This window comes from Gallinula chloropus, assembly GCF_964237585.1.
Source record: "Gallinula chloropus genome assembly, chromosome: 3".
In the NCBI taxonomy this organism is placed as follows: domain Eukaryota; kingdom Metazoa; phylum Chordata; class Aves; order Gruiformes; family Rallidae; genus Gallinula; species Gallinula chloropus.
Window position 1 is genome coordinate 68,798,618 of NC_140087.1, and position 26,565 is coordinate 68,825,182.

Genomic DNA, 26,565 nt, shown 5'->3' on the forward strand with positions numbered 1-26,565 from the left:
TATCATTTTAGAGACCTAATGCCTTTGTCACAGTATTTCTACAGCCAGACTTTGCAGCACAAGTAACTGTTCAGAGGAGCGAGAAGCAGACGGAAAACAATTACAGGGGCCTCTGACACCGGAGTCAGTTCTACTTTCTTAAAATAGGGCTAAACATCATGTTTGTAATGTCTCACATATAGTTTGGCTCTGCATAAAATGCTATAAAATAGGGCCCTTGAGAACATCCATTATCACATTTTGGTTAACATCACAGATTTTAAAAATCCCAGTTGCACTGAAGCCATGAAATAAAGCTTTCATCTGTAAAGATCTAGTTTCTCTTTGTTATTAAAATAAATGAAGCCATTAAACAAAATATATGCATATAATAGTCAAGTTCATCATTTCATATCATCAAAATGATAAATTTTACTCTTCTGGTTTTTTTTTTTTTTTAATTGGAGCAGTCATCTTAGAAAGGTTTGCGTATAGAACAAGATCAAATGTGCCTGGTTGCTCTTTCTTACTTTGTAACTTGTTAGTGGTGACATTTTTTTGGTCTTTAGCTACTTTCATTTAGGTCTTTCTAAAGGAAAAGTGTTTTGTTCAGAAAGGAGGGGGAAGCAGAGAGGAGGATTTTGAACTTAGTATTAAACAAATTGATTATATGTTATCATCCTCGCGAATTATCAATGGACAACACATTATAAATGTGGTGAAAGTGACATGCTATCTCGACGCATATGCTTCCAAATATGTTGATTGTCTCTTTTATGGCAGTGTCTGTGGAGGCATCCACAAGTACGCGGTGCTCGATGTGCTCAGTCCTTAAAAGAGACCAGGCAGGATAGTACAGAGGGGATGCTCAACTTGGGGATGGGGTGGGCACTGGCTTCTCACCTGACTCTCTTGGAATTTTTGGAGAGCCCCTTCCAAAAACCTCTGTCCTGGTCTCATCCACCATCCTGTAGAAGACACCACTGAGGATCTCACATTATAAAGATGAGGACAAATCCTTTAGGCACCCCATGCTTTGGCTGAGTTCATTGCACCTCATCTAAACTTATCCAGGCACAGACAGGTTTGCTATTTCAGGGCTTGTTCCCCATCATCAGCCACCATGGAGCCCCAGAATGTGCCTCACTCCATGAATGTGCAAAGTTCAGTCCTGCTGACTCTGTGTGAATTTGGTCTTTAAAGGCTTTTGAAAGCCAGGTGAAATTGGTGAAGAGCTGCACCGACTTTGAAGGGAGAAAAGGTTATTTTTTTATGGGAGGACCTTCTTGGGCCAAGCAGGTTGCCAAAAGGAAAGAGTCACATTCTGGAGAGTATCCAAACCTTTTAAATGAGATTTTTACGGGGACAGGAATCAATACATAGTGATCTCGTGAGCAAATGCTTTTAGGGTTGAATCTGGAGATTTGGGGAAGAATTCGGATGTGCTGCTTCCTGGCTCTCAGGGGATATAAATCACACTGGTTTTGGTGCACGTCCTTCTGCATTTAAATATCATCCTGGGAATGCATGTCTCCTATTCTTAAATTGATTAGCATTATCAGATGGGTCTCTTTGCTAAGTAGGGTAAATAATTAATTAGAGCAGTTGTTTTCTTTCAGCGACTTGTTAATTCACCTTTCAGAGTTAAATTTTAGCCCAGTTTGGTCAGAAAACAATCTGTATTTCTGCACAGGTCCGCACCCTGAAGCCAGTCAAAGGGATTTCGCACGCTAAATGGGTGTAGAGAAATGAATTCTCTAGTCAGAAAGCAGAATTGCTTAGTCAAGTTTACCAAGTTAAAACTTGGCTGTATTATTCATGTATGCAGTCTTTCTGAACTTGGGCTATTTTAGCAGAAGGGAACTCATTAGAGCTAAGGAACGAAGGGGATAATTTACAAGGGACTCTGGTATTAAAAGTAAAAATAATGGAGAGTGAACTTACGGGGTTGTAAAAGCTGGGATAGGTAAAGTGAGAGTGCCTGAAATAGCTTGCTGGGTGTTGGGAAGGGAAACCCAGCTCTAGCCCAGGTAAATTACGTTTGAATTTCAACCTCAGATGTGTATGCGCTCCTCTTTGGCAGATGTTGAATTGATAATGCCCGTGTGTTAAAGAATTCTGATTGTTTCCTTTGCCACCTTCGAGGCTTATGAAAATGCAAGCAGACCTGCCCAATGAATATTAATAAGAGTGATGGCTGGATAACATATAAGCCTGTGGTTCTTTGGAGCTCGGATGGGGTTAGTTGTGGCTGGGAATTTACATGCTTTTTAAGAATAAACTTCCTGAATGCTTTTTTATTCTCCTTTAAAAACTGATGTTTGTTAACAGTGGAATGCTCACGTGTGCATGGTCTGGTTTGGTTTTTTTTTCCTCTTTCCTCTCCCCAATGAGAATATTACTACAGACGAGTTCTCTGTGTTTCTAAAACAAGACAATTTATTAGATGAGGTGAGAAAGAGGCCCTGTCTCTTAAATTTACCTTCAGTCCAGGGTTAATTATATCAATAGCAATGGTTTATTTTATTTTCCTTGTTTATTTTTGCTTTTCCCCCCACACCATTCTCCCGGGCAGCTGCAGCAGTTGTTAGCAGGACAGGGAACTGACACTGATGAATTCTGGATCTCCAAATGTCCTGCGAGGCTTTAAAGTACATTTCATGCAGTTAGTTAATAGGGCGGCTCGTTAGGCCCATCGACGCAGACCTCACACGTGGAAGTATAATAGCAGGGAGATGGCATTGTGGAGTGGCTGGAGGAAGGGAGGGCAGCGAGGACCCAGCTCTCTGACTGGAGCCACGCGGACAGGCACTGCCACCTCGTTGGAGCTCCTAGGGAAGCCAGTGTGGCATTGGGGCTTGGGGGCAATGTTGGCAACTTCCCTCCATTTCTGCTGAAGCAATCCTCTCCAGACCTTCGTTTACTGACCCATTACCAACCTTTCTGCTTGTGTCACAGGTCCCATTTGATCTGTTCTTCTTCCCCCAGACCCTGCTCCCAACATCTGCTAATTATGTGAAAAAACAAGGCGCCTTTTTAAATAACTTCCTGCTCATTGAGAGCTGCAGGGGCAGACTTGAAAATGGGGACTCAAGTGGGTCAAAATTCAAAAGGAAAAGAGAAACACAGGGGGGGTTTTTTATTATTTAAAAAAACCCCAAACCCCCTTCTCAGTTGCGGGGTCCTGTACCTTGACTTTTGTGTGGCCGTGCGGGGTGGAGTTGCTTTGTAGAGTGGTGGCTTAGGACATTTCCCTGTGCTTGCAAGGGATCTAGCGATGAGAGTGGGGATTTCTACCTTTTCCAGGTCTGGAGATACTCTTTGGCGGGGGGTTTCATGAAGACTTAAGTGAGGAGGATTTAATAAAGATTGCGATACCTCTGCATCATCATCGGTGCAAATATGTAGTAAGACTTTGCGTTCACTTTACACGCAAACTTATTCTTTTTAAAACTTTGAAACACGAGGAAAGCCCCCAACTTTCAAAAGGAAACGCTCACATTGACGCAGTGCCTTTTCCCTTTTGCAAAAGGCCCTTTCTTTCCCTTGTCATGACAAAAAAGGCTTATTTTTTTTTCCTTTTCTTTTAGCCAATATAAGGGGAGAGGGAAGAGGGGGAGAGTCATTAAAATGCAGTTCTTTCAATTATGTCCCGTTATTTGTCATCTTTATTGCTTTTCTATAGTTTTCATTGCACCTTTAATAGTACGCCTGGTCAGAAAAGGTGAGCTGGAATGTGAACACACTTGGCTGCCACCGTCAGTGCCTACGAGCTGTGCTCGAATCCCTGTCCCCGTAGATTTTAATGTCCCTGCAGACTGCTGGCAGCCTGCTTCCAGCTGTGGCAGGCATGATGCAGTGAATTGCTTTTGAATGTTCTTTACTCAAATAGGCAGTAATTACAAGCTTAAAGAGGTTTAGTGGTCCAGTAAACTACATAATCACCCCTGAATTAGCCTGGGCTCATCAGTTGCAGTCCAGCAACCTCAAGACTGCTGTTTGTATGCAGGCTTTATCACGTAGCAACCTGAGCAGCAGGTGTGGAACAGCAAGAATCCCCCATAAACACAACTGTCTACTGGGGACAATGATCTCTAATGAGATGAGGCTGCAGCATCACTGTAATTTAAGTGGGAAAATTAACGCCAGAGAATGCGCGCTACTTCCAAGAGTCTCTGCTTCTTCGGCGAATGGCGGTGTTTCGCTGGCTTGGGGCTTTTTTCCTTTTCCCTCTTCATGTTTTTCTCTATTTTTTTCCCCTCCTGGATCTTTAAATGCATCTTTATTTATGAAGAACACATTGTGGTTTTGCGTATAAGTTGAGTGGGCTTTATTCTTTTACAAGGATACGTTGTGAATATTTAATGGTGGACGGGGCATCTGTTCAAGGACTTTCCATGCCAACAAAGCGGCGTTGCAAAATAGCAGCTTTATCTTTTCATTTCCTTCCTTGCTGGTGGTTCGTTGGGTTTTTATTTAAATAGGAGATGTTCGAATGTAAACCTACTTTGTCTTGGCGTTGGAGATTGGCACCTTGACGTGGTGGTTGCCTTGAACTCTCTTTGCATGACTGCTTGGTCCCTCTGTGAGAAAAGATGTCCAAGCTTATGGCAGAAAACTGCCCAAACTGCTTGATGTCTGCTCCCAAGGGTGCTATAAACCCAGGAAATCAGCCTAAAGCTCCTGGTCTCTCCTAAAAGCTGGTGGTTGACATTAGGGACCTCGCTGAATCCAGCAACCTTCCATCGCCTGGGGAAAGGGAGGTGTGGGTGTAGGGGAGCCGTTTTTATCCCCTGGTTACAGAGGGAGCTCTTGACGTAGCCAAAGCAGCCTGAGAAAGAGAGCAGAAAGCACAAATAAAAGCTTTCGGCTTAGCTCTGTGGGATTACAACCACCGGTGCTGGCGTTTCCCAGTGATTGCGGAACTGTTTCAGAGCCCACCTGTTTAGAAAGTCATTTGAGGTAGATAAGGACAGTGACTTATTGCTGAGAAAAGGCTTCTGGTTAGGAGATATTTACCTGGGCTAATCTGTCTTAGGCCAGCTCTAAAAACAACAGCAGCGCTTTTATGGAGTTATCAGGTCGTCGGGATTTTCTTTAGTGTGCCGGGGACGAGGATATTTTTTCCTCCTTTCTGAAAGCTGCCTACCTAGGAAAGGCTAGGGCTCACCTTCCTGCTTTTCCTCAGCCACCTGATAAAGATGCCAGTTTAACTGAAAAACCAGGTATCAAGGATGTGAATTTTAGCTCTAATGTGGCTGGAAATTGGATGATGTGTTCCTTCAGTTCTTTCAGTGTCGCTTGGATGTAATACTTCATTTTTTTTTCCATGTGCTGTGATGAAGAGAGTTTTGCTAATCTTTCGGAGGCACTTTTTGTTTTACTTACCCTGTCCTTGGTTATTTTTAGGCTGTGCTAGAGAAAAAAAAAAACACTAAAACTGGGCGGAGAGTGGGAAAGCGCATCACCCGTGTCACTTCAGCACAGATAATGTTGATGTTAGAGCAAAAGAAATCACTTCTTAAGTGTATTAAGAGAAGTTAACATGTGTATTGTGTGTGTGTTTGTTTATGTGTGCACATACATGCAGGCACTAAAGGAATGTTTAACACGGGAAAAGCTCCGCTCAATTACCCGGGTATGGTGTGGGAGTGTCTGCATAGACTCGGCTTAAACCAAAAGCTGGTGGGAGCCAGGGTAAGCTCCAAACACTATCAGAGTGTCTCCAAAAGGAAATAGCAGAAGCACCGTTGCTTGGACCAGCTAAAGCTCAACTGGAAAAGGCAGTGGGTAATAATATATGGTATGGAAGGAATAATATTGTGTCAGCCAGGGGATGGATTAGATGAGTTAAAAGGTTTTTCCATTTTCTGACTTCTGTAATATCCTGTGCAAGGGATGATCTGAACTTTTTTCCTTAATGAGTGCTTGCATTATGAATAATTTGATGGGGCCACCAGAGAAGTATTGGCAGAGCATCCCAAGCCATACCATGTCTCTCCGTCAGCCTTGGAAAGGATATTTATGTTAGCGAGTGCCAAAACTTGTTCACAGACAACTCTTGCAAGAAAATTATTTACAAAAGGGCAAATGGGGGAAAAAAAAAGGAGAAGCACAGAGCATTTTTTTCCCTGGCATAACTCGTGTCACTGTTGCCAGTGCCTCTTGCCCCCCTCATCAGCCCCCGCAAATAAAATATCTTTTTCACCCCCCCCCCCCCCCCCCCCCGCCCCTGTTTAATCAGGTTGCACTGTGAACACACATTCAGATGTTGAAACTTCTGGGGTATTGGCTCTGTATTTTACACCCTGTGTTTGCCTTAGGAGAGTCAGATTCTGCCTCCTTTCCTCACCTTTTATTTTTTTGGCAGGGCTGCCAAAGCAGCCTGCAAAACCTTTGGTAGGGGAAGTGATGGGCAGTGTCTCGGAGCCCCATCTCGCAGGACTCAGCTCATGCAGAAGTTGAGCAGCAGTGTATGGCCTCACTGTAGCAATACAGGGATACAGTATCTCCTCACCTTGCATATTTTGATACATTTTTAACTTCCCCAAGACTGAGTGTACCTGTTGATATTGCAGTTGTAGTTTGCAGTTCAAGAACCCTGGCAGCATCAGGATTTATTAACAGTGACGCTACGCAAAAAAAAAAATCTTACCGTGGGGATATTAAACTATTATAATAAGTTGAGGAAATATTTTCTTTGCAAAGAGGAAAAGGCTGGCTTTGTCTGCAGCATGACCGTGTCATACGGACTGCGTTTCCTTGCTGCGTTGAAAAAGCAACGAGGGCTTTTAAATGCCAAAGCCAGCTCACACTTCAACAGCATTATCAGGCTGACTCATGCTCTCGGCCAAGGAAAAGACTGTGCAAACTTTGCACGGGCTTTTTTTTCCCCCTTCCCAGCCTCATAGATGCATTTCTAATAAGACGACTTCCTTCTTGGTGTTTAGTATTTCCTCCACAGTGCAAGCCGGTCCCATGGGATAAACAGGATCGGGTTTGCAACTTCCGAGTTGATTTCCCCCACCCCACCCCCGCCATCAGCAGCTCACCTCAACTTGGCAACTTTTTACAGCCTGGCCTGAATATAAAGCAGGTCCTCGGGATGGTCTGTAAAGTAATTCACACAGCCTGTGAGATAGGCGAGGGAACTCAAGGCATTCTCTTTCTTGCTCCCTCTAAACATGCCGGTGGCCGATGAAGAAAGCAGGTTGAAATCTTGTGACTTTATGGATAGTGATCCAACCATTTTTTGGCTACTTTGCGAATGCGGGTACCCCCGTTATTCTTTCGGAGGTCGGCATGTGTGAGGATCCAGGACTCGACTGCTATAAATTCAAGCTCTGTTCTTAGACTACACCATGCACTGCTTTTGTAATGCAAATAGCAGGCACAAAGTGTCCCTTTGATAATGTGCAGTCAGAAGACAAAAAAAGCATTCACTGCAACAGTAAAACTAATTCACAAAGCTGAGAGACAATAGGAAAGCATTATGGATATTAAAAAAAAATAATAATTTATCGTAGATCAATGTGATCACTAATGTAAACAGTTCAAATACAAACCAGGAGGAAGGAGGGTAAGGGGAGACACTCAAGCCACCGCACTGCTGTGTTAGCTAACCGTGAACAAGTTCCGGTAAAGACAGGATTCAGAGTTCAGCATAAAACCAATCCTCAGTTTGCCAGTGGAGGGATGAATCTTGGGCTTTATTCTGGTTACCAAGTTAGGTGTAGGCTGGGTTGCTGTTCAGAGATGAGAAAAATCACAGTATTGGGGTTTGGTTTTTTTTTCCTTTTTATTTTGAGGTTAGAAAGCAGTTAATAGACACTTCTGAGGGCATATATTTTGGAGGGATAGTTTCTCTCCATCACCTACGATAGTTTAGCTCAAGGTCATCTCATCTTGGTGCATTATGTGGAGCTCTGGAGGAGGCAGAGGGCTGGAGGAAGGGTTTAAAAGGACTTCCGAAATGGTTCTCCTGGTGTGGTGAGCCAAGTGACGGCATTGCTGCGATAAGGGTGACGCTGGATGGTTGCCACGCCATCCTTATAATGTAACGAGCAATCTTTTGCTTGGGGTTTGCTTCTGCCCCTGGGCTGTGGTAGGGCAGGTTGGCAGTATTGGTGTTGAGGTTGTTCCGTGCCACAAGGAATTAGTAGGTCAAGGGAGTGGGGTGGTGAGAAGAGGTTTTGCCTCCTGTTACCTCAGCAGTAAGCTCTGGGCAGGTTTATTTTCCTATGTTTTTCTGTGACCATTACAATTCTGGAGGCAAAGCAGAGAGGGAGGGAGCGTTTTGATAGCAGGTTACAGATAAGATAAGGTCTATCCCTGTCCTGGCATCCAGCATGTGCTGTCTAGGGTGGAAGATTTGAGGAAAGGAGTTCGTTTGAACAAGGGGTGTCATTAAGAGACAAACTTGGAAGCTTTCCACCTCGGTCTACTGGAGACTTTACCCACTGGCTGTAGTCAAAGGTGATTGCTTTTTTTTTAAAAAAAAAAAAAAATATTGTTTGTTTTGCTAAATATTATCTTGGCTGCATTAAAAAGGGGATTTTATTAAGACTTCTGCTCTCTAAATACCATTCATAAAACAGTGACGAGAGAATATGATGGAAAGTTACATTTTCCTCTCTGTCACTTTGATTTCTTTGTTACTGCTAAAACGACTGCTCTGACTCATATTTTGCATAGTTATTTTTACCTTTTCAAATGTTCCTTAACTGTTCATATTACCCTGGGCAAATCCCCCAGGGATAATTTTCATTTGCATGCAGACTTTGATGGTGTTATTAAGCAATCACTTTCTGTACTAAGTCATTATTAAAAGTAATACCACAGAGCCTCAAAAACACATTAATGGTGCCAAACAATCCGCATTTCAGTGCTAGATTTATGGGAAGGGAAAAGCACTCGCTCTCATACCATTTGGTGGATACTGCTCTATAGTGCTGTAACAGCAGCAGGCATGATCAGAAAATACCGGAGCCAAATTCAGAGTCCTTATCTGTTGTCAGCCTTATTCTTTCAAATGCTTTTTTGCTTTGTTTTGTTTTTTTAATTAACCTCCCCGCTTCCTATTTTTTTCCCCCTTGGATTTGCCCTTTTCCTCCGGCCTTGGCAAGAAAGCCTGTCTGCAGTTTTCCAGTATACACAGGCTGGGCTGGTTCTGGGAAGGAGGGTCAGCCTTCCCATCTGTAATCACCATTTTATGGCTTTCACTTGAGGTGTTAATGCAGATCAAATGGAAAACACTCCAGCGAGAGGGTTACAGCTTCTCACGCTGCCCCGTGTATGGTCCCAATCGTTAATTCTGATTATAAGACCTAAAGGTAATTCTGTTTGCTCTCCTAATGCATTGCAGCTCTCCCGGTGGTCCAGCGTCTCTTTTCTCCAATTCCCATCTTGATCAATTGTTTGCAAATAATTAAGCTTTTAAGAGATAATGGTAGGAGCTAATGTACACAACAAAGTAAAGGTCTCAAGTCACTGTTTATTGAACAGTGGTACAATTTGCTTTGATATCCCAAAGTGATCCAGAGTGATAGGTGGACTTGCCCACTGGAGTCGGTACAGGGTTTTTAGACACATACTTCCATGTGTGTTTATGTATTTCGTAGAATCATCTCTCAAGTTGGAAGAGACCTGTAAGGATCATCAAGTCCAACTCCCTGCTCCTTGCAGGACTACATAAAGCTAAACCATTTGGTTAAGAGATACCTGTATTTATTTTTTCTTATATCTATTATACTCACAAATATAGTATATCTATATATCACGCAAATATATAGACACCAATCTCTATGCATGGGCCTTTACCCCTTTGAACAACCATTAGAAAGCTTTTGGATGGCAACTGTGGGTGAAATAAAGACCCACAGCAACAGTTTCCACTAAATTTCCTATTTCTTCATAAAATGGCATTTCTCAGGGTTTCCCCCTTTCTGTCTGTTGCAATGTGATGTCTGCCTTTGCCTGTAGCACAGGCCTTCCTAGCCCTGTGGGTGGGAATGCAACAAGGCTTTGAATGTTTTTATAGCAACCTAGCCTGTGGCATGCTGATTCTTTGTCAAGTAATTTTTATTTTATTTGTTTTTTGTTTTTTTTTTCTTTAGTCTACAAAGGAACGACTCATACGATCCACAGAAAGCTTATATAATAAAGATGCCCAGCATTTAAGATATTTTAAACCACTCTGAATCATAGTTAAAAAGCCTGCCGCATTGTGAACCTTTAGCTGAGAGGGATTAGCTACATGAAGTCCCGACTGTCATGTGATTATGGCAATTATAGATTTATCATGAAATTGTAAGTTTATTCTGTGTTAGGCTATGAAAAAATATAAATCACATGACCTTAAACATACCGCAATTTGAGGAATTTGGGACTTTTAAAGCAATTATTTTTACAGTGACTGTATTATTCTGATGGCTAATTTTATCCAGTCTTGTCTATTTGGAAAAAAAGTCCAGAACAATTGAAAATTGCTTAATGGAGACAGAGTTCGCAATTCCAATAGCTAGAGGCTGTCTAGTAATTATTGCTTGCTGCATGAAATTAGACACAGTTTGTTCAATTACTTAAAATTAGATCACATGTAAGGTGGCAAAGTGAAATAAGAAAAAAAAGGATAATTTTGCCCTTGCTTGATAGCAAAGCTATGAAATGGGAAGTAAGCTATAAAGATGAAAATGTTACAAATCATCTCTGTAGGGTTTGTTTTTGAAGAGGAGGAAAATCTTAGGCTCAGATAGATGGACGTAAGTCAAGTGTGAATTGTTTGTTGTGGATGCACATGTATATAAGGCGAACCATAAAATTTGTGTTTTATTTTTTTATGTGTAAAACGCAAAGCACTCAAAGAAGTAAAAACCCTATCCCCATGTACTCCACATTGCAATTCCTGAACTGGTTCAAATACAGAAAATACAGGGGGTAGTTTACAGGTGTGCAGGTTATCCGCAGGCTTCCTGTTGAGTAGCAGGATTTTTAGAAGAATGGGGCATTCACTCCTGTTTTGAGGGGAAAAAACAACCCTACCTTTTGGAGCTTTGAAATGGGCGCATCAGGCTTGGGGAAGTGGGGTGATGCAGGCTGTAACTTTGCCATTGCATGTCAGATTATTCTGTTTACAAGAATATATAAAATCTGCTAAATAGTTATGATACCAATAAGATTGCTGAGTTTTACGAGGTTTTAAATTCTTATACTTTACAAGGTTTCGGTTTACATCTCATGTAATATTACACCAAAGAATACATCCGAAGAATATGGGAATGTTTCAGGAGAAAATAAAAGGGTGATGTGTGTGTATATCAGCAAATACTTTTGTGACAACCAACTGCTAAGTGGGATGTTTAGCCAGTTTTATCAAATCATCTTAGTGAAATGTTATTAAGTAGCTTGGGGCAGACCAGATCTGAATCTGATGTGTACTGAGAGTTGGGTGTCCAGGTTGGAAGCTGAGCCAGATCCTCAGAACAGGGCTTTTCCTGGGAATTTTTACACTTGCAGTATTTGGCCATTTACTTCTGTGACGGTGGCATTTTTACACGAAGGGAAAGGACACAAATTACATTTCTGGATTTCAAGCTCAGATGTGGTATTTGCTGTTGATTTATTAAGCAATCTGTATTCATGCAGAAGCAAATTTTCTGAGAAAGCAATCAAGTTCTCACAAGAAACTTAACTTATGATTGAATTTTAACATTATCTTCAATTAAACCAGTATTTATTTTCTGTCTCTTAGGATTAGTGCAACACAGCTATGTTAATGTCAGGCAAAAATGTGCTGATCATTGACCTTGCGTTGGCCTGTGTTCAAAACCCAGGCATTTGTTTATGTTCAGGATGCTGATCTTATTTGCAAATTATTTTGGGGCACTGGCAAGATTTCTCTTCACTATCTCGGAAAAAATCAGCATGTTTTAGTTTTACAGAGAAGTGCTTTATCACATTCTTTATTGTTCTGTGAAATACAGGAAAAAAAAAAAAAAACACAAACCACCAAACCTGTGATTTGACTCTAATCGGTCATTCGAGACAAGTGCAAAAACTTTCAGCTAATGCAACAAATATCCTTCTTGAGTATCAAGGTACTGCCAGTATCCTAAGCAGTTATTTCTCCACTTCACTAATCTTTATAATTGGCTTGTCTTTTACTGCCATTAATTAAGTGATGTAGTAGCCCATTAATAATTATAAAAGAGTGACACACCTCAGCATTTTCACCTTTCAATAATAGATGTCACGCTTCTGGTTTGGTTTATTTATTTATTTTTTAAAGAATATAATTTGAAATAAAAAGTAGGCAAAAAGCATTGTTTTAAATGTATTTATTTATTTTGGTGTCTTATAGCACCCTTACCCTTCAGAAGAACAGAAAAAGCAGTTGGCACAAGACACAGGGCTCACTATACTTCAAGTGAACAATTGGTAAGTAATTTTCCTTAGTGTTTCTATACGGCCGCTGGCACCCTACGGCTAACGCTTTGCATTTTTGAGGACACACCTTGCCCTTGTCTGCTCCCTCCCCTCCTCCCCCAGCAGTTTATTGATGCAAAAGGGATCTAGCCGGGCGAGCGGTTTCAGTTATGAGAACTAAGAGGGTTTTCACTTCAGAAAATGAGCAGTATTTATTTTCCCTTTGCTTGGGCAGATTTCAGTGGTACTCGCATTTGGGTACAGGTCTTCCTTCGGAATGAGGATGTGTCGTCTTCTGTAGGAAGCCACATCCATTTTAAGAACTTTGTCTTTGGAAGAGGTTGAGATGTTGGGTGAAGGGCAGTTGGCCCCCATTTCTGCACAGCATATTGCTATTTTGGGCCGCTGCTGTCCTTTCTTTTCAATGTTATTAGTGGTGGGGTTTTTTTTTTGACTGACATCCTTCTGTCTCTTTACTGGTTTGTGAAGTTTTTGAAAGCTTGAATAAACTGAAGAAGACCTGGCTCTTTGCTGCTGAAGTATGGTGTGGAGCAATTTTACTTATTTATTCCAGCTAAGGGTTGCTAGAGCCCCTGATCTGTTGTAGTAGCAATTTGTTTGAAGGAAACTAGAATCTGTACTGTTTTTGCAATGGTTTTGGGTCGCTAACTGTCTGAGACATGGCGAAGGCAACCGTGAAAATTATTTGTGATTTAAATATAAAAACACAACAGAAAAACCTTTAAAAAAGTTGGATTTATTACCCTTTGTTACTGCATCAAAATGCAGGTTTCTCCTGCTGTCCCAGAACAAGTGTCATATTTGAAGTGTATTGCAATCTAATACCTAGTAAAACTAAGTGTATCTAATTAATTGTCCTAATATTTTTAGATTAGTGTTTATGATGGGAAACCTTATCCTCTTTGAAGTAATACCCAGAAAATGACCAAGGCAAACAGCGAGCCTTCTGGGGAAAAAGGAGGGAGAAATGCCAGTTTGCAGACAAAAGTATTTTTTTTCCGTTCAATAAGTGTCAGAGATTAATATTACTGAAGCTCTGATTACATGGCCTAATCCATTTTAGTGAATAAATTTGGTCTTGATGTCCATTGCACCTACATTAACAAACCCTCCTCTCTTAGAGAGAGTAGGAGCCTATGGGAGAGATTTCAGATATATTAAACCCCATTACAGAAAATGTAATTTCTGTCAATATAATCCTGTGTATTCTTCAATTTAGTACTTTAGAGATAACAAGCTACTTACAATATATTTGCCTTTGGAGGATTAATTTACAAAGTGCACTATCTGGGAGACGCAGGCGGGCTCACATAAGCATAGCTTGTAAGGGTTATCAATTTCTGTGACCCCACAGCAGCCCTGGGAGATCAATTTTTTGAAGCCCTTTAAGACAGTGAATAAAGGAAAATACGCAAATACTTAGTGCACGTGAAGCAAGCTTCCAAGATGCTTACTTTAAAACGGCAAAATAAAAGGGCTAAACATAAAATATGTGTTAGAAGGAAATGTAACCTGCGGTATTTTGGCCCAGCCAGCAAAAATTAGCGTTTGCTTCAGCTTTACGTCCTCCAACCTTCATCCAGGCGATATCCCTAATTTGTATGGTTGTCCTTCAGTTTATCGGTAGGTGCTTTGGCTGGTTGAGAAGCTGTGCATGGTCGTCAGGGGTGCTCATTTAGCAATGAGGTGGAGCAAGTGCGTGCTGCTGCAGAGGGGTCTAGGAGCATAGGATTTGGTGTGGGTCAGTTCAGAATGGTCTATCAAAGGTATCTTTTGAGATGATGGACATGGGATGCTTTGAAGTGAAGCTGGTGGAATTTCTCCTGAGTGACTTTTCAGGGTGTTTTTCAGTACCCATCTCACCTTGGATTTGAGGAGTTTTTGCTTTGGCTTTGTCTCAGATGTGTTTTTATAAGTTCCTTATGTGCAAAGGGAAAAAAAAAAAAAGTAAGTAGGTCAAAATACATTATAACTGAAGTCGTGTGGATGTAGGGCAGGCTTCCTCTGCTTGAGCTAGTGTGGTAATTCTGCTGTGGTGGTACAATTGTATAAATTATTGAGACAATTCCCCTTCCCAGCTCCATGAAGATTTAACACATAGAGCCAGACAGGGCTTTTTTAAATAACAGATGCCCATATCTGACAGGCAGAGATGCCCAAATTCAGCCCTTGTTTTTTGCAGTGGGTGCTAAGGATCAAGGAGGATGTGAGACTGGCTGAGCATGCAGGTTGCACACACACAAGCTGTATCCTCAGGAAACATCCAGGCATGGCATAACCAAGGAGCTCCTCATCCCCTCCCAGATCCTGGGGATATGGGCAACCCTCTCCCAACCTTTTCCTAAATCCCTTTTCTTCTAAGGCAGTATCCAGGCGAAGAAACTCTTACCTGAATTGTTTGCTGCAGGGAAGAGCTAACGTTTTATTTAGGGTTAGTTTTGCCTTTCTGCAGTGGGCTCATAAGTCATTCAGCCACGACTTGCAAAAAATTTTTGCCTTCCTCCTTAGATTCTTCCAAACTTGTTAACACACATGTACATTTTTGTATTAATGATGAGTCATTGTAAATCACTGTTGCAGAGATTAAATAGAATGCTGAAGGGCAGGATGGGTGCAGATCAGTCATAAATTATTGGCAGCAACACAGCATGTGGGAATACATGAAATGTGCATGAAAAACATAAACTCATGTCTGGTAGCATGGTCGTTAGTCCGGACTGGGAATGCTGGATTTTCTGGATGGAATTAGAAGTTTGCCACAGAGCAGTCAGTGAAGAGAGCATTTGTTTTCTGCAGCTTGAAAGCATTTGAACAATTTTTTTTTTTGTGTGTCATATTTTGGATGCCTTTACAGTATCTGCTTGTTACATACTTCAGTTCTTGGCCGTAACGAAAAAAAATGGTGCTTTTCACATGCAGTCTGCCCGGTGTTTGGACTCCCTGGGTTGATGCACACAACTCCTATTGATGGTGGAGGAGTCACAGGAGCAGGGTGGTGATGTGAGACATGCCTGAAAATGTATCAGTGCTAGGGCATGACTTCCAAAACACCATAGTTTTAACTTGTCCATTTTCCTTGGGTTGTTTTATTTTTTTGTTTAAAGCAATGAAATAATCTGTGTGGAGGATTTCCCCCTTTTTTGTAACAAGTGACCATTTTCCTTGTAAATCACTCACATTGCTCTTTAGGACAATCTTTTTGCTGCAGTTGGATGTTTCTGCTGTGAGAAGAAGGAGCCCTCACCCTGTTGCAAAAAAAAAAGTGTGTGTGGTAGGAAGGTAGATGTCATTAGTTCAAGATGTCATTAGTCTAAATGGACCCTTTCAGTCTCTATCTTGTTAGTTGTGTAACCCCACAGCAGTTTAGGGTTCAAAGCATGGTAACATGAACTAGAAGGGGCACTTGTATGATCTTGAGAACGTTGCATAGGTGGACGTGAAAGGGACCTGACCAAGTACAGGTTAATAAGGTGCTTTTCCCTGGTGATAAAAGCTGTGGTTGAAATATCCAGAAGGTGTGATCCAATCACTTCTTACTTCAGGCAAGAGCCACCCAGGCTATAACGAGCAATGTATAGTTTTCTTGTTTACTGCATCCCAACTGAATCTCCTCCTGTTAAGAACTAATGGTAAATAATTACCAGTGGTACTCTACGGAGAAGAGAGAGAAATTCTCATCAAGGGCTACATTAGGTGTCAGGTGCTTGTTTATTTTTTAGGAAAGTCAAGTTACACACAGATAAATGTCTGTGTATTTGTAGAAATTATGCCTATATAACCTCTCTATATGTGCACGTCTATGTGTGGCTCTCTAAATAGACTTGTGTACAACTGCATTAAAATGATCTTTAAAGAAAAAAAGAAGAAAGTTTGAAAATTCAAATCCTTAAAGCTCCAGTCTTTTATTAGGTATTTGCATTCTGCTTTTTCCAAAATACCCTTGTGCTATCTAGGGCACAGACCAGACAATGATAAAGCAGCTGGTCAATATTTTATCTTACCCTCATTCTTCAGTGCTTCGTTTGTTGAGCTCTATTCAAGCCATGCTTGAAGATGGAATTAATAATTACTGCTAGGTTTTCCTATGGCATTTATTGCTATAATACCCAAGTCCTCCCTGACCTCCCCTTGCCTATACATGCATACAAGGTTCTGGGTCTGCATGGTATTTTTACAGATCCCCTACAAAGAGAGCAAATAATGTCCCAGATTAACTGTGAAGAAGTGAGGCTCAGGTCTAGGTCCAACACAGCCACTGGTTTTTGGTTGGTCTGGACCTGTGAGATGACTGAAAATAAGATCATGTTATCCACATTTCAGGTCTAATGGCCACTGAGTTCAGGAGAAACTCCAGATTTTTAGTGTCTCATCATCTTACGTTGCCAAGCTCCAGTACTGGGCAAGAATGAGATATGCAAGGAATCAGTAACTGGTTGGGAAGAGCATCAGCTGGTTTGATGCTTTTCTCAGTAGCTCCCAAGCAGGCAAAGGCAGACACAGTGTTGAAAATCCCCTTCTCCAGTGCAGCATTCAGCTGCCTCAGCCAGCACTGCTTTGCTTTTCTTGCTGCTTGCTGCCCTATTCATTCAACTTTGACAAACTTGATTTCCTGTAGAAATCTATTTTCCTACATTATAGTACTCTGCCTTGTTTTTATAACAAACATAACCAGCATTGGGGTGGTTGAGGCATTGGGCCCTATCAGAAATTGTACTGTGAGCTTGTAGCTGGACTGTTTGCACATGAAATAGATTAAAAAAAAACCAACAGGGTTGAAAGCAGGTCTAGTAATATAGGTTCCTTACTCTTGACTTCTTGTTTTTATGACTTTGGCTTCTTTAAATGTCAATTTTGTGTAAAATTTCCTAGGCTTGGAAAAAAAAAACAACCAAACAACAACCAAACCCAACCAAACACACTGGAAAAAAATTAGAAAGTCATGTCAATTTCCCTAATCGCATTCTTAGAGACAGCTGAAGTTACTTCTGCTGAAACTTTATAAGAATGAAGTTAAATGGCTTCAGCATCAGCTTGCAGATGAGCTTGAAGTATCTGAGATGGGTTTGCAGTAGGAAGACCAGACCATATTACTGTATCAATTTTCTCCTGCCTCTGTGTCTGTGCTCGTGGGTAATTGCAGGAGTAGAGCTTTGCTTCTGTGGTCACTTCGGGCCGGGGACAAAGCTCTTTGCCAGGGCAGGCAGGACAGCCTGGTGGGGACATGAGGATTGCTCCCCAGCACCCAAATATGAACGGGGAGCACCGCTGCAAGGGGTTCCCTTCCCGTCGTCTCACTGGTCATGCCCATCCCAGCTTGCAGATGGCCGGGTTATGGGTGAAGCAGATAGGGAGGTGCAGATGGTGTAGGTGGGAGGGTGCAAGTTGGGAGATGCAGATGGGGGGGGTGTAGGAGAAGATGGTGATGGGGCAGATGGGAGATGCAGATGGAGGGATGCAGATGAGGGGGTTGCTGATGGGGTGGTTGGGGCTATGCAGATAGGGACAGATGCCGATGGGGCAGATGGAGGGATGCAGATATGGCAGATGGGGGGATGCAAATGAAGGGGTGCAGATGGGGACAGATGCAGATGGGGCAGATGCAGAAAGCCCCTGTCTGGTCCTCCATAGACGTGCAGGGGAAGGAAGAGCAGCTGCATGGCGATCCACCCTGCCACCTTTTGGAAAACAGTCCCAGGCTGTTTTCCCACTATGATCTTTTTCTAATCATATAGCATGCCTAGGGTTCTGTGTGTGTAAAACATGACCCAAACACCCCCAAATCTGACTCATAACATTGTCCTCTGATTCCCATGTGTCAAGCCCCACATCAGCTCCTTGAAGGCTCCCCTGGAAAGGCCTTCATGGGGCTGGGCATGGAGCGTAGACATCAGCTTCGTTCAATTCCCTTGCTAAGGGTGATACTCACCCTGAGCAAAAGGCCAGCACATGACCAGTGCACCACTTTAGTCCCACTTACACACTATTTTTAGGGTGTAAGTGGGAGAGGTGGCTGGCAGGGAGGGAGCATAGCAAAAGCAGGTGCTGGTCCTATACACAGGGGTGGATTTTCACCCCTGCTGCCTACCAAATCACAGGCTACAATAAATAGGCAAGCTATTCGGTTTGCCACTTTGCAGAGTACGTCACACAGAGGGATTTTTAGTCCTGGGTGAGTAAAATATCTGCTTGTTTTCAGATGTATCTATTACTGCTTTTGTTGCAGTAAACAGATTAAACGAGAAAAGGTCAAGATGCAATTTGAATCTGTGTAAGAACATAACAAATACTTTTCTCAGTAATCAGATACAGTAAATACAAGTACTTATTTACTTGTAAATGTTAAAACATTCACAAATTATCCTCTCAACTTCAGCAACCCGAACCTAACCATCAGATTTGGGAAACTATTTACTTTTCTTCTTTATGTGATTCAAGAATACACATACAGATATCATTTGAACACAGTTTTGTTAATGGGAATGCACAAGAAAGCAGGAAAATATAAAAATAACAAGCAATATATGTTTCAAGTTTAATGAATATGTGTATTGCAGGGTAAAGTAAGACAGTAGGTGTTGGTGATGTGAAATCACCCTCCAACCAAAAAAAAAAAAAACACCAAACAAAAAACACACCCCACAAACCCCAAGAAAACTATTTTAAAAAGGACCTCACTGAGTGAATTGTTGGAGCAATTTGGAATATGTGTGGTAAATTAGCTCTTCGAAATGTACCATGTGCAGTGCTCTTCAAGCAGATTTTTACATTTATGTTTTCACTAAGTCTTAGCTAATTGTTATGCCTTTCACCTTGAATGCCAATTGTAATAATAATATTATATCTGTAGTCTATTTCTCTGTTCTTAAATTACAGCAATCAGGAATACTCACTAGGTAAAAATCTGTATAGTTACTCATAAGAAAATATTGAAATCAGACGAAAAAATGTTTAGCTTGCATATTGCCTTAGACAGCCCTGGAGAGCTGCCAGGCAGCCAAGGTATTATTAGAAAAGCTGAGCAAATAGCTTGCGGGGGGAAGAGTTGTGAATTTAGAGCCATCAGGTACCATCATATCACTGGATTTTAGGCTGGTGGGTTTGGGTTTTTTTTTTTTGAGTTCAGTAAAGCCATTTAAAAAAAAACCAAACAACCCCAACAAACAACGTGGTGGTTTAAATGTGCAGGGTTTGGTGCATGGGTTTAAAGAGCAGTGATACAGTTTTGGCATAAAACACAAGTGTTTTTCCAACAGGGGCAGATGCTTGTGAGAAGGTGGGTTAAAGAGGGTTCTTCTGGAGGAAATGCTCCCCTTGGTCTTTGGGATTTCAGGTGGACCAGAGGAAAGGTGTTCAACCTGCAGAGCTGATAGACCCTGATAGTCTCCGTGTGCCCCAAACTGCCCCAAAACAGGGGTCACAATGTCCAGAAGCACCTTAACTGTTGCTCTATCAACCCTTGGATTCAGGCTGGGAAAAACCAGCAGAGGATACACCATGTATTTTGAGGGCAAATGTAGAATAATTTTGTACAAACTAAGAAACTAATTAGTGGCACTCTGAGCATTCAGTGAGTAAAATACCTGGTGGTTTTGCTTTTTTGAAAGGGCAAGGGTTGGTTTCCACCACAGAGCATTGTACGGTGCAAATGGAGTTTACCTGTCAATAGTCTTGCCTAACAAAAGGCGCTTGCTCGCCACTTGAGAAGTTAATATGTAGCCCAAAAAAATTCCTGTTTTCCCTTTGGACTTCCATGCTCTTCTGGGATGGTTTTATACCTGCCAAACTTTTCTTAGTTGGTGCATTAATATTCTGTAGCGAATGCAGTGTGGGGTGTCAGGGAAATAAGATGTAATGGCGCTGTGTAAACATTGACCACTTGCTCTTTTCTCTGCTCCTGCCCTAGCTTTGCTCTGCAGGATCAGGGTAGGGATCAGAAGGCTTTGGTTGCAAATTTTTATTGAAAAAGTCTGAGATTCGAGTGTGCATTGTCTCAAAACAAGAGTGAAACTTTAAAAAAAAAAAACAACCCATCTGGGACATTATTGTATTGTGGGAATGCTGCATCGCAAGCAAAAGGAGGGCTCTGCACAGTCTCCTGTAAATACAGTCCTCATGGATTGGCTTCTCTTTAGCACAAGAAATGCATCTGTCAGGAAAAAGACCCTGACTATATTAACAAACAAACAAGCAAACCCTCTAATATTAAAGAAAAAAAAGAGAGAGAGAGAAGGGAGCGTAATGGTTTGTCATGGCTTTGCAAGTCAGGTTTTGGTCTATTCTTGTCATAGCTATCTGAAGTGTGTTTGCATATAGTTTGCCTTTCTGGTATTTTGTACTTGCACGGACCTGATCTCCACCTAATTTGTGTCAACAGTTGCCGAGGTTGGTGTAGAGCGATTAACTGTTGTGAACTGACACACCAACATGCGCAGAGAGGTGCCCTCGGAGACCCTCTCTTGCTCTTACATCAGGCAGTAGCTCCGGGCTGCACCTGCATAAAACAAACTGCGTGGTTAAAGAAAAAAAATCAACCTGAAATATTTTTAAAAAATGGTGCAAATGTTGCCTCCTTCTTGGCTAAAACAGTTTTCTCAAAAAATGAAACACAGCCAGAGGCGCAGGGCGAGGACGTACTTTCGAGGGCGTGCGTTTTGCCCTGCCTGCCCCGAATGAGCTTGGTGTAAATGATGTATGGCTGGCTCCACCACCATTGTGCTAACAGGGCTTCTGCTTTTTATTTTATTTTTGAAAAAGAAAAGGAACAGCAGCAGATGCTGCTGAAAAAAAAAAAAATTACTTCCGCGGTTCTTCAGCGAAATCTAGGTCATGTAACAGTTTCATGGGTTATTATTTTTTTTTTCCCCTGCCCAGGCACTCTGGGCCTTGTGGCTTTTTTGGCTAATGATGAAGTGCAATAGCTTATCACTCTTTTTTAATTCAGATTTATCCCAGAGATGGCTGACTCCTCACCTGGTTTTTAAAGGTGGTTTATACCGTCTGGGGGGCTGATCCCTAAGCTTTCTATATCCCGTGGTTTCACAAGTTCTTTTTATCTTTGACTTTCCTCTGACCTCCCTGTGTGTGTTTTGTTTGCGTTGTTTTCTGAGGATGTCTCTTCTCCTGCCCTGAATAAAATGCTGTCAGGAGTAGGATTATAACCAAAATGAATTACTTCACTTAATGGGAAATTATGTTTAGATAAAGTAGATTACAAAGTAGGTTATTAGTAGTGGTTAGAAAACAATGTTTTGAAGTAAGATGTCTTGGGGGAGAGTTCGTCCAGAAGTGTGGGCTTGTTTTTCAGGTTGGCTGTGACTCAGAGTTGTATCTTTTGCGGTTTCTGGGGGGACAGGGGAAAAAAAAAAAGGAAAAAAACCCCTCCAACCAGTTTTACAGATACCTGCATCACACGAAATACACCAATGTGCTCATGTTTGTTGTCTCAGTAGTGGTGCAGAGGATCTGACCATAGGAATCACAGCTTCTCTCCTCTGTCCTGAGATGATGTCTCAGAGTAAAGACCAGAGTGAAGTCAAAGAGTATTTCATGTGCAAATTGCAAGTCCCTTGTACAGGTTGATTATGTTTTCCCCCAAAGACACTTGTCAGAGCTTTTGGTATGGCCACCCTGGGTTTGTTCCTCCTCACCCTGCAAAGTGGAGGAACTGGTGTGGTGTTTCTGGGTACAGAGTTATTCCATACTCCTTCAGTGGCCTTTTGTAGATGAGAAGGGTGAGGAGATCCGTCCTGGAGCATGGACAGAGTATTTCTCAGACAAAGCATTTCTTGTATCCTTTAGTGAATAGGAACACTCTTAAACCAGCAGCCAGATTTGGGAGCAGCCTCTCTGCTTTTGTTTGGGCTGGAGGACCGGGCACGCCTTCCAGTTCCCATGCTGTATGCATTACAGGTAGGAGTGGACAGGGAAAAACTGTTCAGACAGGGCTTCCAACTTAATGTATGGAAAGAGCCTTGGACCTCAAAGTAGGGACCCCTGTGTTTAGAACACTTGTGTGGCAGCAGAAAGCTTGGAGGTCATGCAGATACCTCTCAGAAGCACTGCATTCCCTTAAGAGGCTGTGCTGAATTGACAGAGGACAAGGAAGATGCTGGAAGAGAAAGGAGTGTTTTCAAAGTAGGAGCGAGTATTTTGTTATGGGTTCTCACCTACTCCCATCATGATCCCTGCCATCAAACAAGACTTGGATTGTTGAAGTGATCTGCCAAAGACAAGTTGCTTACGGCATCCAGATAAGTGCTCCTGAAAGTTTGGATGGAAAGTTGAGGGTCAGAATCTCCTTAGACCTGGGAGAAAACCCCAAGGTGGGAGATGTGCATTGCAGCCTGGGTTGCTCTCAAAGCTTGCAAATAGCTTGTGCACCCTCTGCCACGAGCGTTTGGGAGGTCCTGGTGGCATCATCTGCACCTTGAAGCACCCAGCAATAACAGTGCACTGCATGGTGCTGAGATGAATTGTTCTCCAAATATGCAGTGGAACAGCTACTAGGCAGCATCAGTCCATGGGCAGGGTGAGTGTCTGTGGGAGGCAAGATTTTGGCTGGTAGCATGTTGCATATCCAACTGCACTGCTGTCCCGGGCAGGAGTTAGAGCAGCCTTAGTGCTGCTCTACTAGATGAATCTTTGCCATATTCCTTCAAGGCTAATTGTGGCACACGGAGATCAGCAGAGTACAGCTGCGCTGGGATTTGGGAGCAGGGAAGAGACAGGAGGTCAGCTCCGCTGGCGCTTTGCCATGTAAAGATTTCCCCTTACATCATCTGGCTGCCGAGGGCGAGTTTACATCTGCTTTGTGCCCCGAGGGAGTTGCGGTGTCAGGGAATGAGGTTGCTGTGAGTCCTCCCTGGCGCAATGAGACACACAGTACGGCCTCTGCTCTGGCTCCCTGGCATCGGTGGGGGGACATCTCTATGCCAGACCTGGATTTTCACCAGAAACTTTCCATGGCAGCTGAGCTTTTTGGAGGACTGAGTGGGATTTGTGGATGAGAGGGGAGGAGGAGAAGGAGAGTGAGATGAGCGTACCAGAATGGCCAACAGCAGCCCATCTATGATATTGGAGGGTACTGGAGAAGGGCAGAGCAGGGATCATCTCCAGAGAATTCTTTGGCACACGTTGGCTCTTCTCTCCTCTCTAGCGAGTCCCTCCCTTGTTTTTCATTCAGAACTAGCTAAATAAATACAAGTAAGTTTTAGCTCCATCTTACTGGGGGAAGGGAAAATTTTGCAAGATGGGAAGGGTGCTTCCTGCCCAGCTTACTTCTAGAAAGACCCATTGAGCAGCCACAAGCCCTGTGCAGAGATGGGGCTGGGGGAGCATTTGAGCCAAGAAAAGAGCAAGGCCAGGAGCTCATGAGTCCTACTTTGATGGAAAGCCATCAGCCATCCCTTCTGTGCTGAGTATGCCAGGCTCGCTGCCAACCTGAGGCACTAACTGCAGCTGCATGGTGTCCCATGGGGCCAGTGGTGGGGTGCTCCCCCAAACCTGCTCTGTTTATTTGCAGGCAGGATGCATCCTGTGGCGATTTGAGAGGAAAGCAAACATTGGATGGAGCAGGAGGGGAAGCAGGGCTTAAGGGCTTGGGAAGAGAGCAGCCAAAGGTAGAGCTGGTGTGTATTGGGCCAACTGAAAGTGGGGCATGGTCGGCTCTCTTACAAGGAGCACACTCCTGATCCCATCTCTCTGCTTTCTATTTTTGCTCTTGATGTGCTCGCTACATTAGAAGAATTGGCTTGTGAGAGATTCAATAGCACTCTCCTGCTTTAAAGCAACTTTTTTGAATGCACAACGTGAATCCATCGGTGGGGTCACATAGTAATGCTTGAAGTCAGAAGCTATTTTTAAAACTAAATTGCAGAACCACACATGGCTTTCATTAGTGCTTTACATCAAATTTGTCAGCTAATTAGTGGTTTTTCATCACTAGTTTTTTCATAGTATTTTATTTGTTCACTCTTCAGTATTGTCTGGTGACACCCTCAGCCCTATATACAGTCCCTGGTGCTGCCAGCAGAAAAGGGAGGATGAAGGGAGCTTTCAGGAGACCTTCCCAGTCCTACCGATGGATGGACCCGCTGCAATTGGAGTATATTCCAATATTAGGTGCCTGGAGTGGGCGGTTAGCAACCCGTGTACTCTCTTCCCTCCCTACCTCCATTTAGTGTTGTAAATGATGTATTGCAGTCCTGAACCGTCTTCGGTTCGGAGGAGGAGGAGGAGGAGAAACCCAGAAAAGCTGCCAAACATGACTTCATAAGGTTTGACTTTAAATTGAACAAAGTTTCTCGAGTGTCTTGGAGGTTGGGTTTTTTTCTTTACAAATAAAGGGAGTACAGAGAGCATGGATTGCTAATGACTGGTAGTTATGGGTCATTAAGCACACTAACTGACTTCAGGATCAGAACTTTCTAATAACGGCAGTAAGCACTTTTAACATCTATTCCTCGTTTTAGGGATGGGGGATGTGATTACCATTCACAAGTCTGCAGTTATTTTTTTCTGTTCATAATTACAGAGAGAGCTTGCTGGTTTTAAGGCCGGTTTTTTAAATATTTGGGGAAAAAAAAAGCTTTTTCTTTTCTTTAACCGACTCCTTTAAAAAGCTCTGGAAAACAAATACACAGGGAAAAAAATGAAAATATGTTAAAATAAGGAATAAAGCAGTTACTGAAGTGTAATAATCCCGGTTTATAGCACACTTTCCATTTAAATTGTTTTTATTAGAGATAAACCTGTTAAGTGTTGAGGAATTAAGTGCTGAATGGAGAATGTTGTTCGCTGCTGTATAAATGAAGGATCCTAGTATGCAGAAAAGACTGCGGCTGGTTTTACAAGTGAATTATGTGCCAGTTTGAAGTGCTCTGGTTACTTTGGCATCTGTTATAAAAATGATGATTTGTTTGTTGTCAGGAGGGATACTTTTTTTTTTCAGGGCAAGAGGCATATTAGCAGTGGGGTTTGTAGGTACTGTGGGCTTTCTCATTGTCCTCACGCCTGTTTTGCTAGAAGGAGCTTGAGGATCAAAATGAGGCAGAGAGATTTTTGGGAATTTCTTGGCATTGATAGTGATACACAGACTTCTGGTGCGCGGCACTTTGGGACAATAATGAGAGGGAGCAGGCTGCAACTCCAAGTAGCAAAAGTTAGCAATGGTGTGAAACTCGCCTCATTTGGGAGGGCTGGGTGAAGAGAAAAATTCAAAACACCGCTAAGTCTCGGCATCTCCTCTCAGAAAGCTGGTCCTGGAAACTCTCATTCAAAGACCGCAAATTGGAAGCCCCCCCCCCCCCTCCCCGGCCCCCCAGTCGCTCTGTCCATTCTTGGGCAAAGGTGACTTTGGAAATCCGTGACAGCGGAGGAAGGTCTTGTTTTATTCACTCAACAGAAGCGAAATACAAGGGGAAGGGAGAAAGACCAGATCTGTGCAGAAAATGTCACTCGGGCTGTAACCTGAGCCTCAGCAAACTGTGCCTTTTGGAGGGTTTGGTGACCCTCCGAAAATCCTTGCTCTCTGGCTGCTATTATTGTAGCCAATTTCCAACTAAAATAAGTCTTTTGTCATCACCAGCCATGCCGCCCCTCGCTGAGAAGAAACAAAACTTGTGCGTGGCAGCGAGGGCGGCCAAGCTGAAGGTCAGAGAGCAGAGACGGATTGCTGCATCCCCGGGGCCAGGGCTGGATCTCACCCGTGGGACCGGGGATGCACCAACTGGGGAGACTGCCGGTGACCTCTGGAGACAGACCCCGGGTGAGAAGCCTAAGAGAAAACATCCTAGTAAAATGCAAATTGGAGGAAAAAAAGGATTTCCTACTCCTCTTTAGGGTTTTGCAGGTGGAATAGCTGGGGTTTTTTGGGTTTTGGGTCACAACGGAGAGCAGAATCTTATGTGTCTGTAAGGGCAAGGAAAAGTTAACTTGAAAAAAATAATAAATGCTTTAAACTTCTGTGTTTGCCCAACTGTTCAAATGTTTCCTCCATGCCAGATTCTTCCCTTGCAAGGAAAAAAACCAAAACAAAGCATCTGAAAGTGTTGTTTTGCAGAGCTCTTGGTTCTCCTCAGGCAGGGAGATGGGTGCAACTTGTAAACTGAGGGATTTCACATTGTTTGTGTTGCTGTTGGTTCT

General features: G+C 42.7%; 1 protein-coding gene across 1 annotated transcript in view; it reads left to right on the top strand.

Moving 5' to 3' along the window:
• The window catches only part of MEIS1 (Meis homeobox 1), a 107,268-nt gene that overhangs the window by 72,845 nt on the left and 7,858 nt on the right, over positions 1-26,565 (top strand). Inside the window, exon 9 of the mRNA XM_084261418.1 lies at positions 12,338-12,414. Coding sequence (XP_084117544.1) covers positions 12,338-12,414 — 77 coding nt within the window. The remainder of the gene's footprint in view (positions 1-12,337; positions 12,415-26,565) is intronic.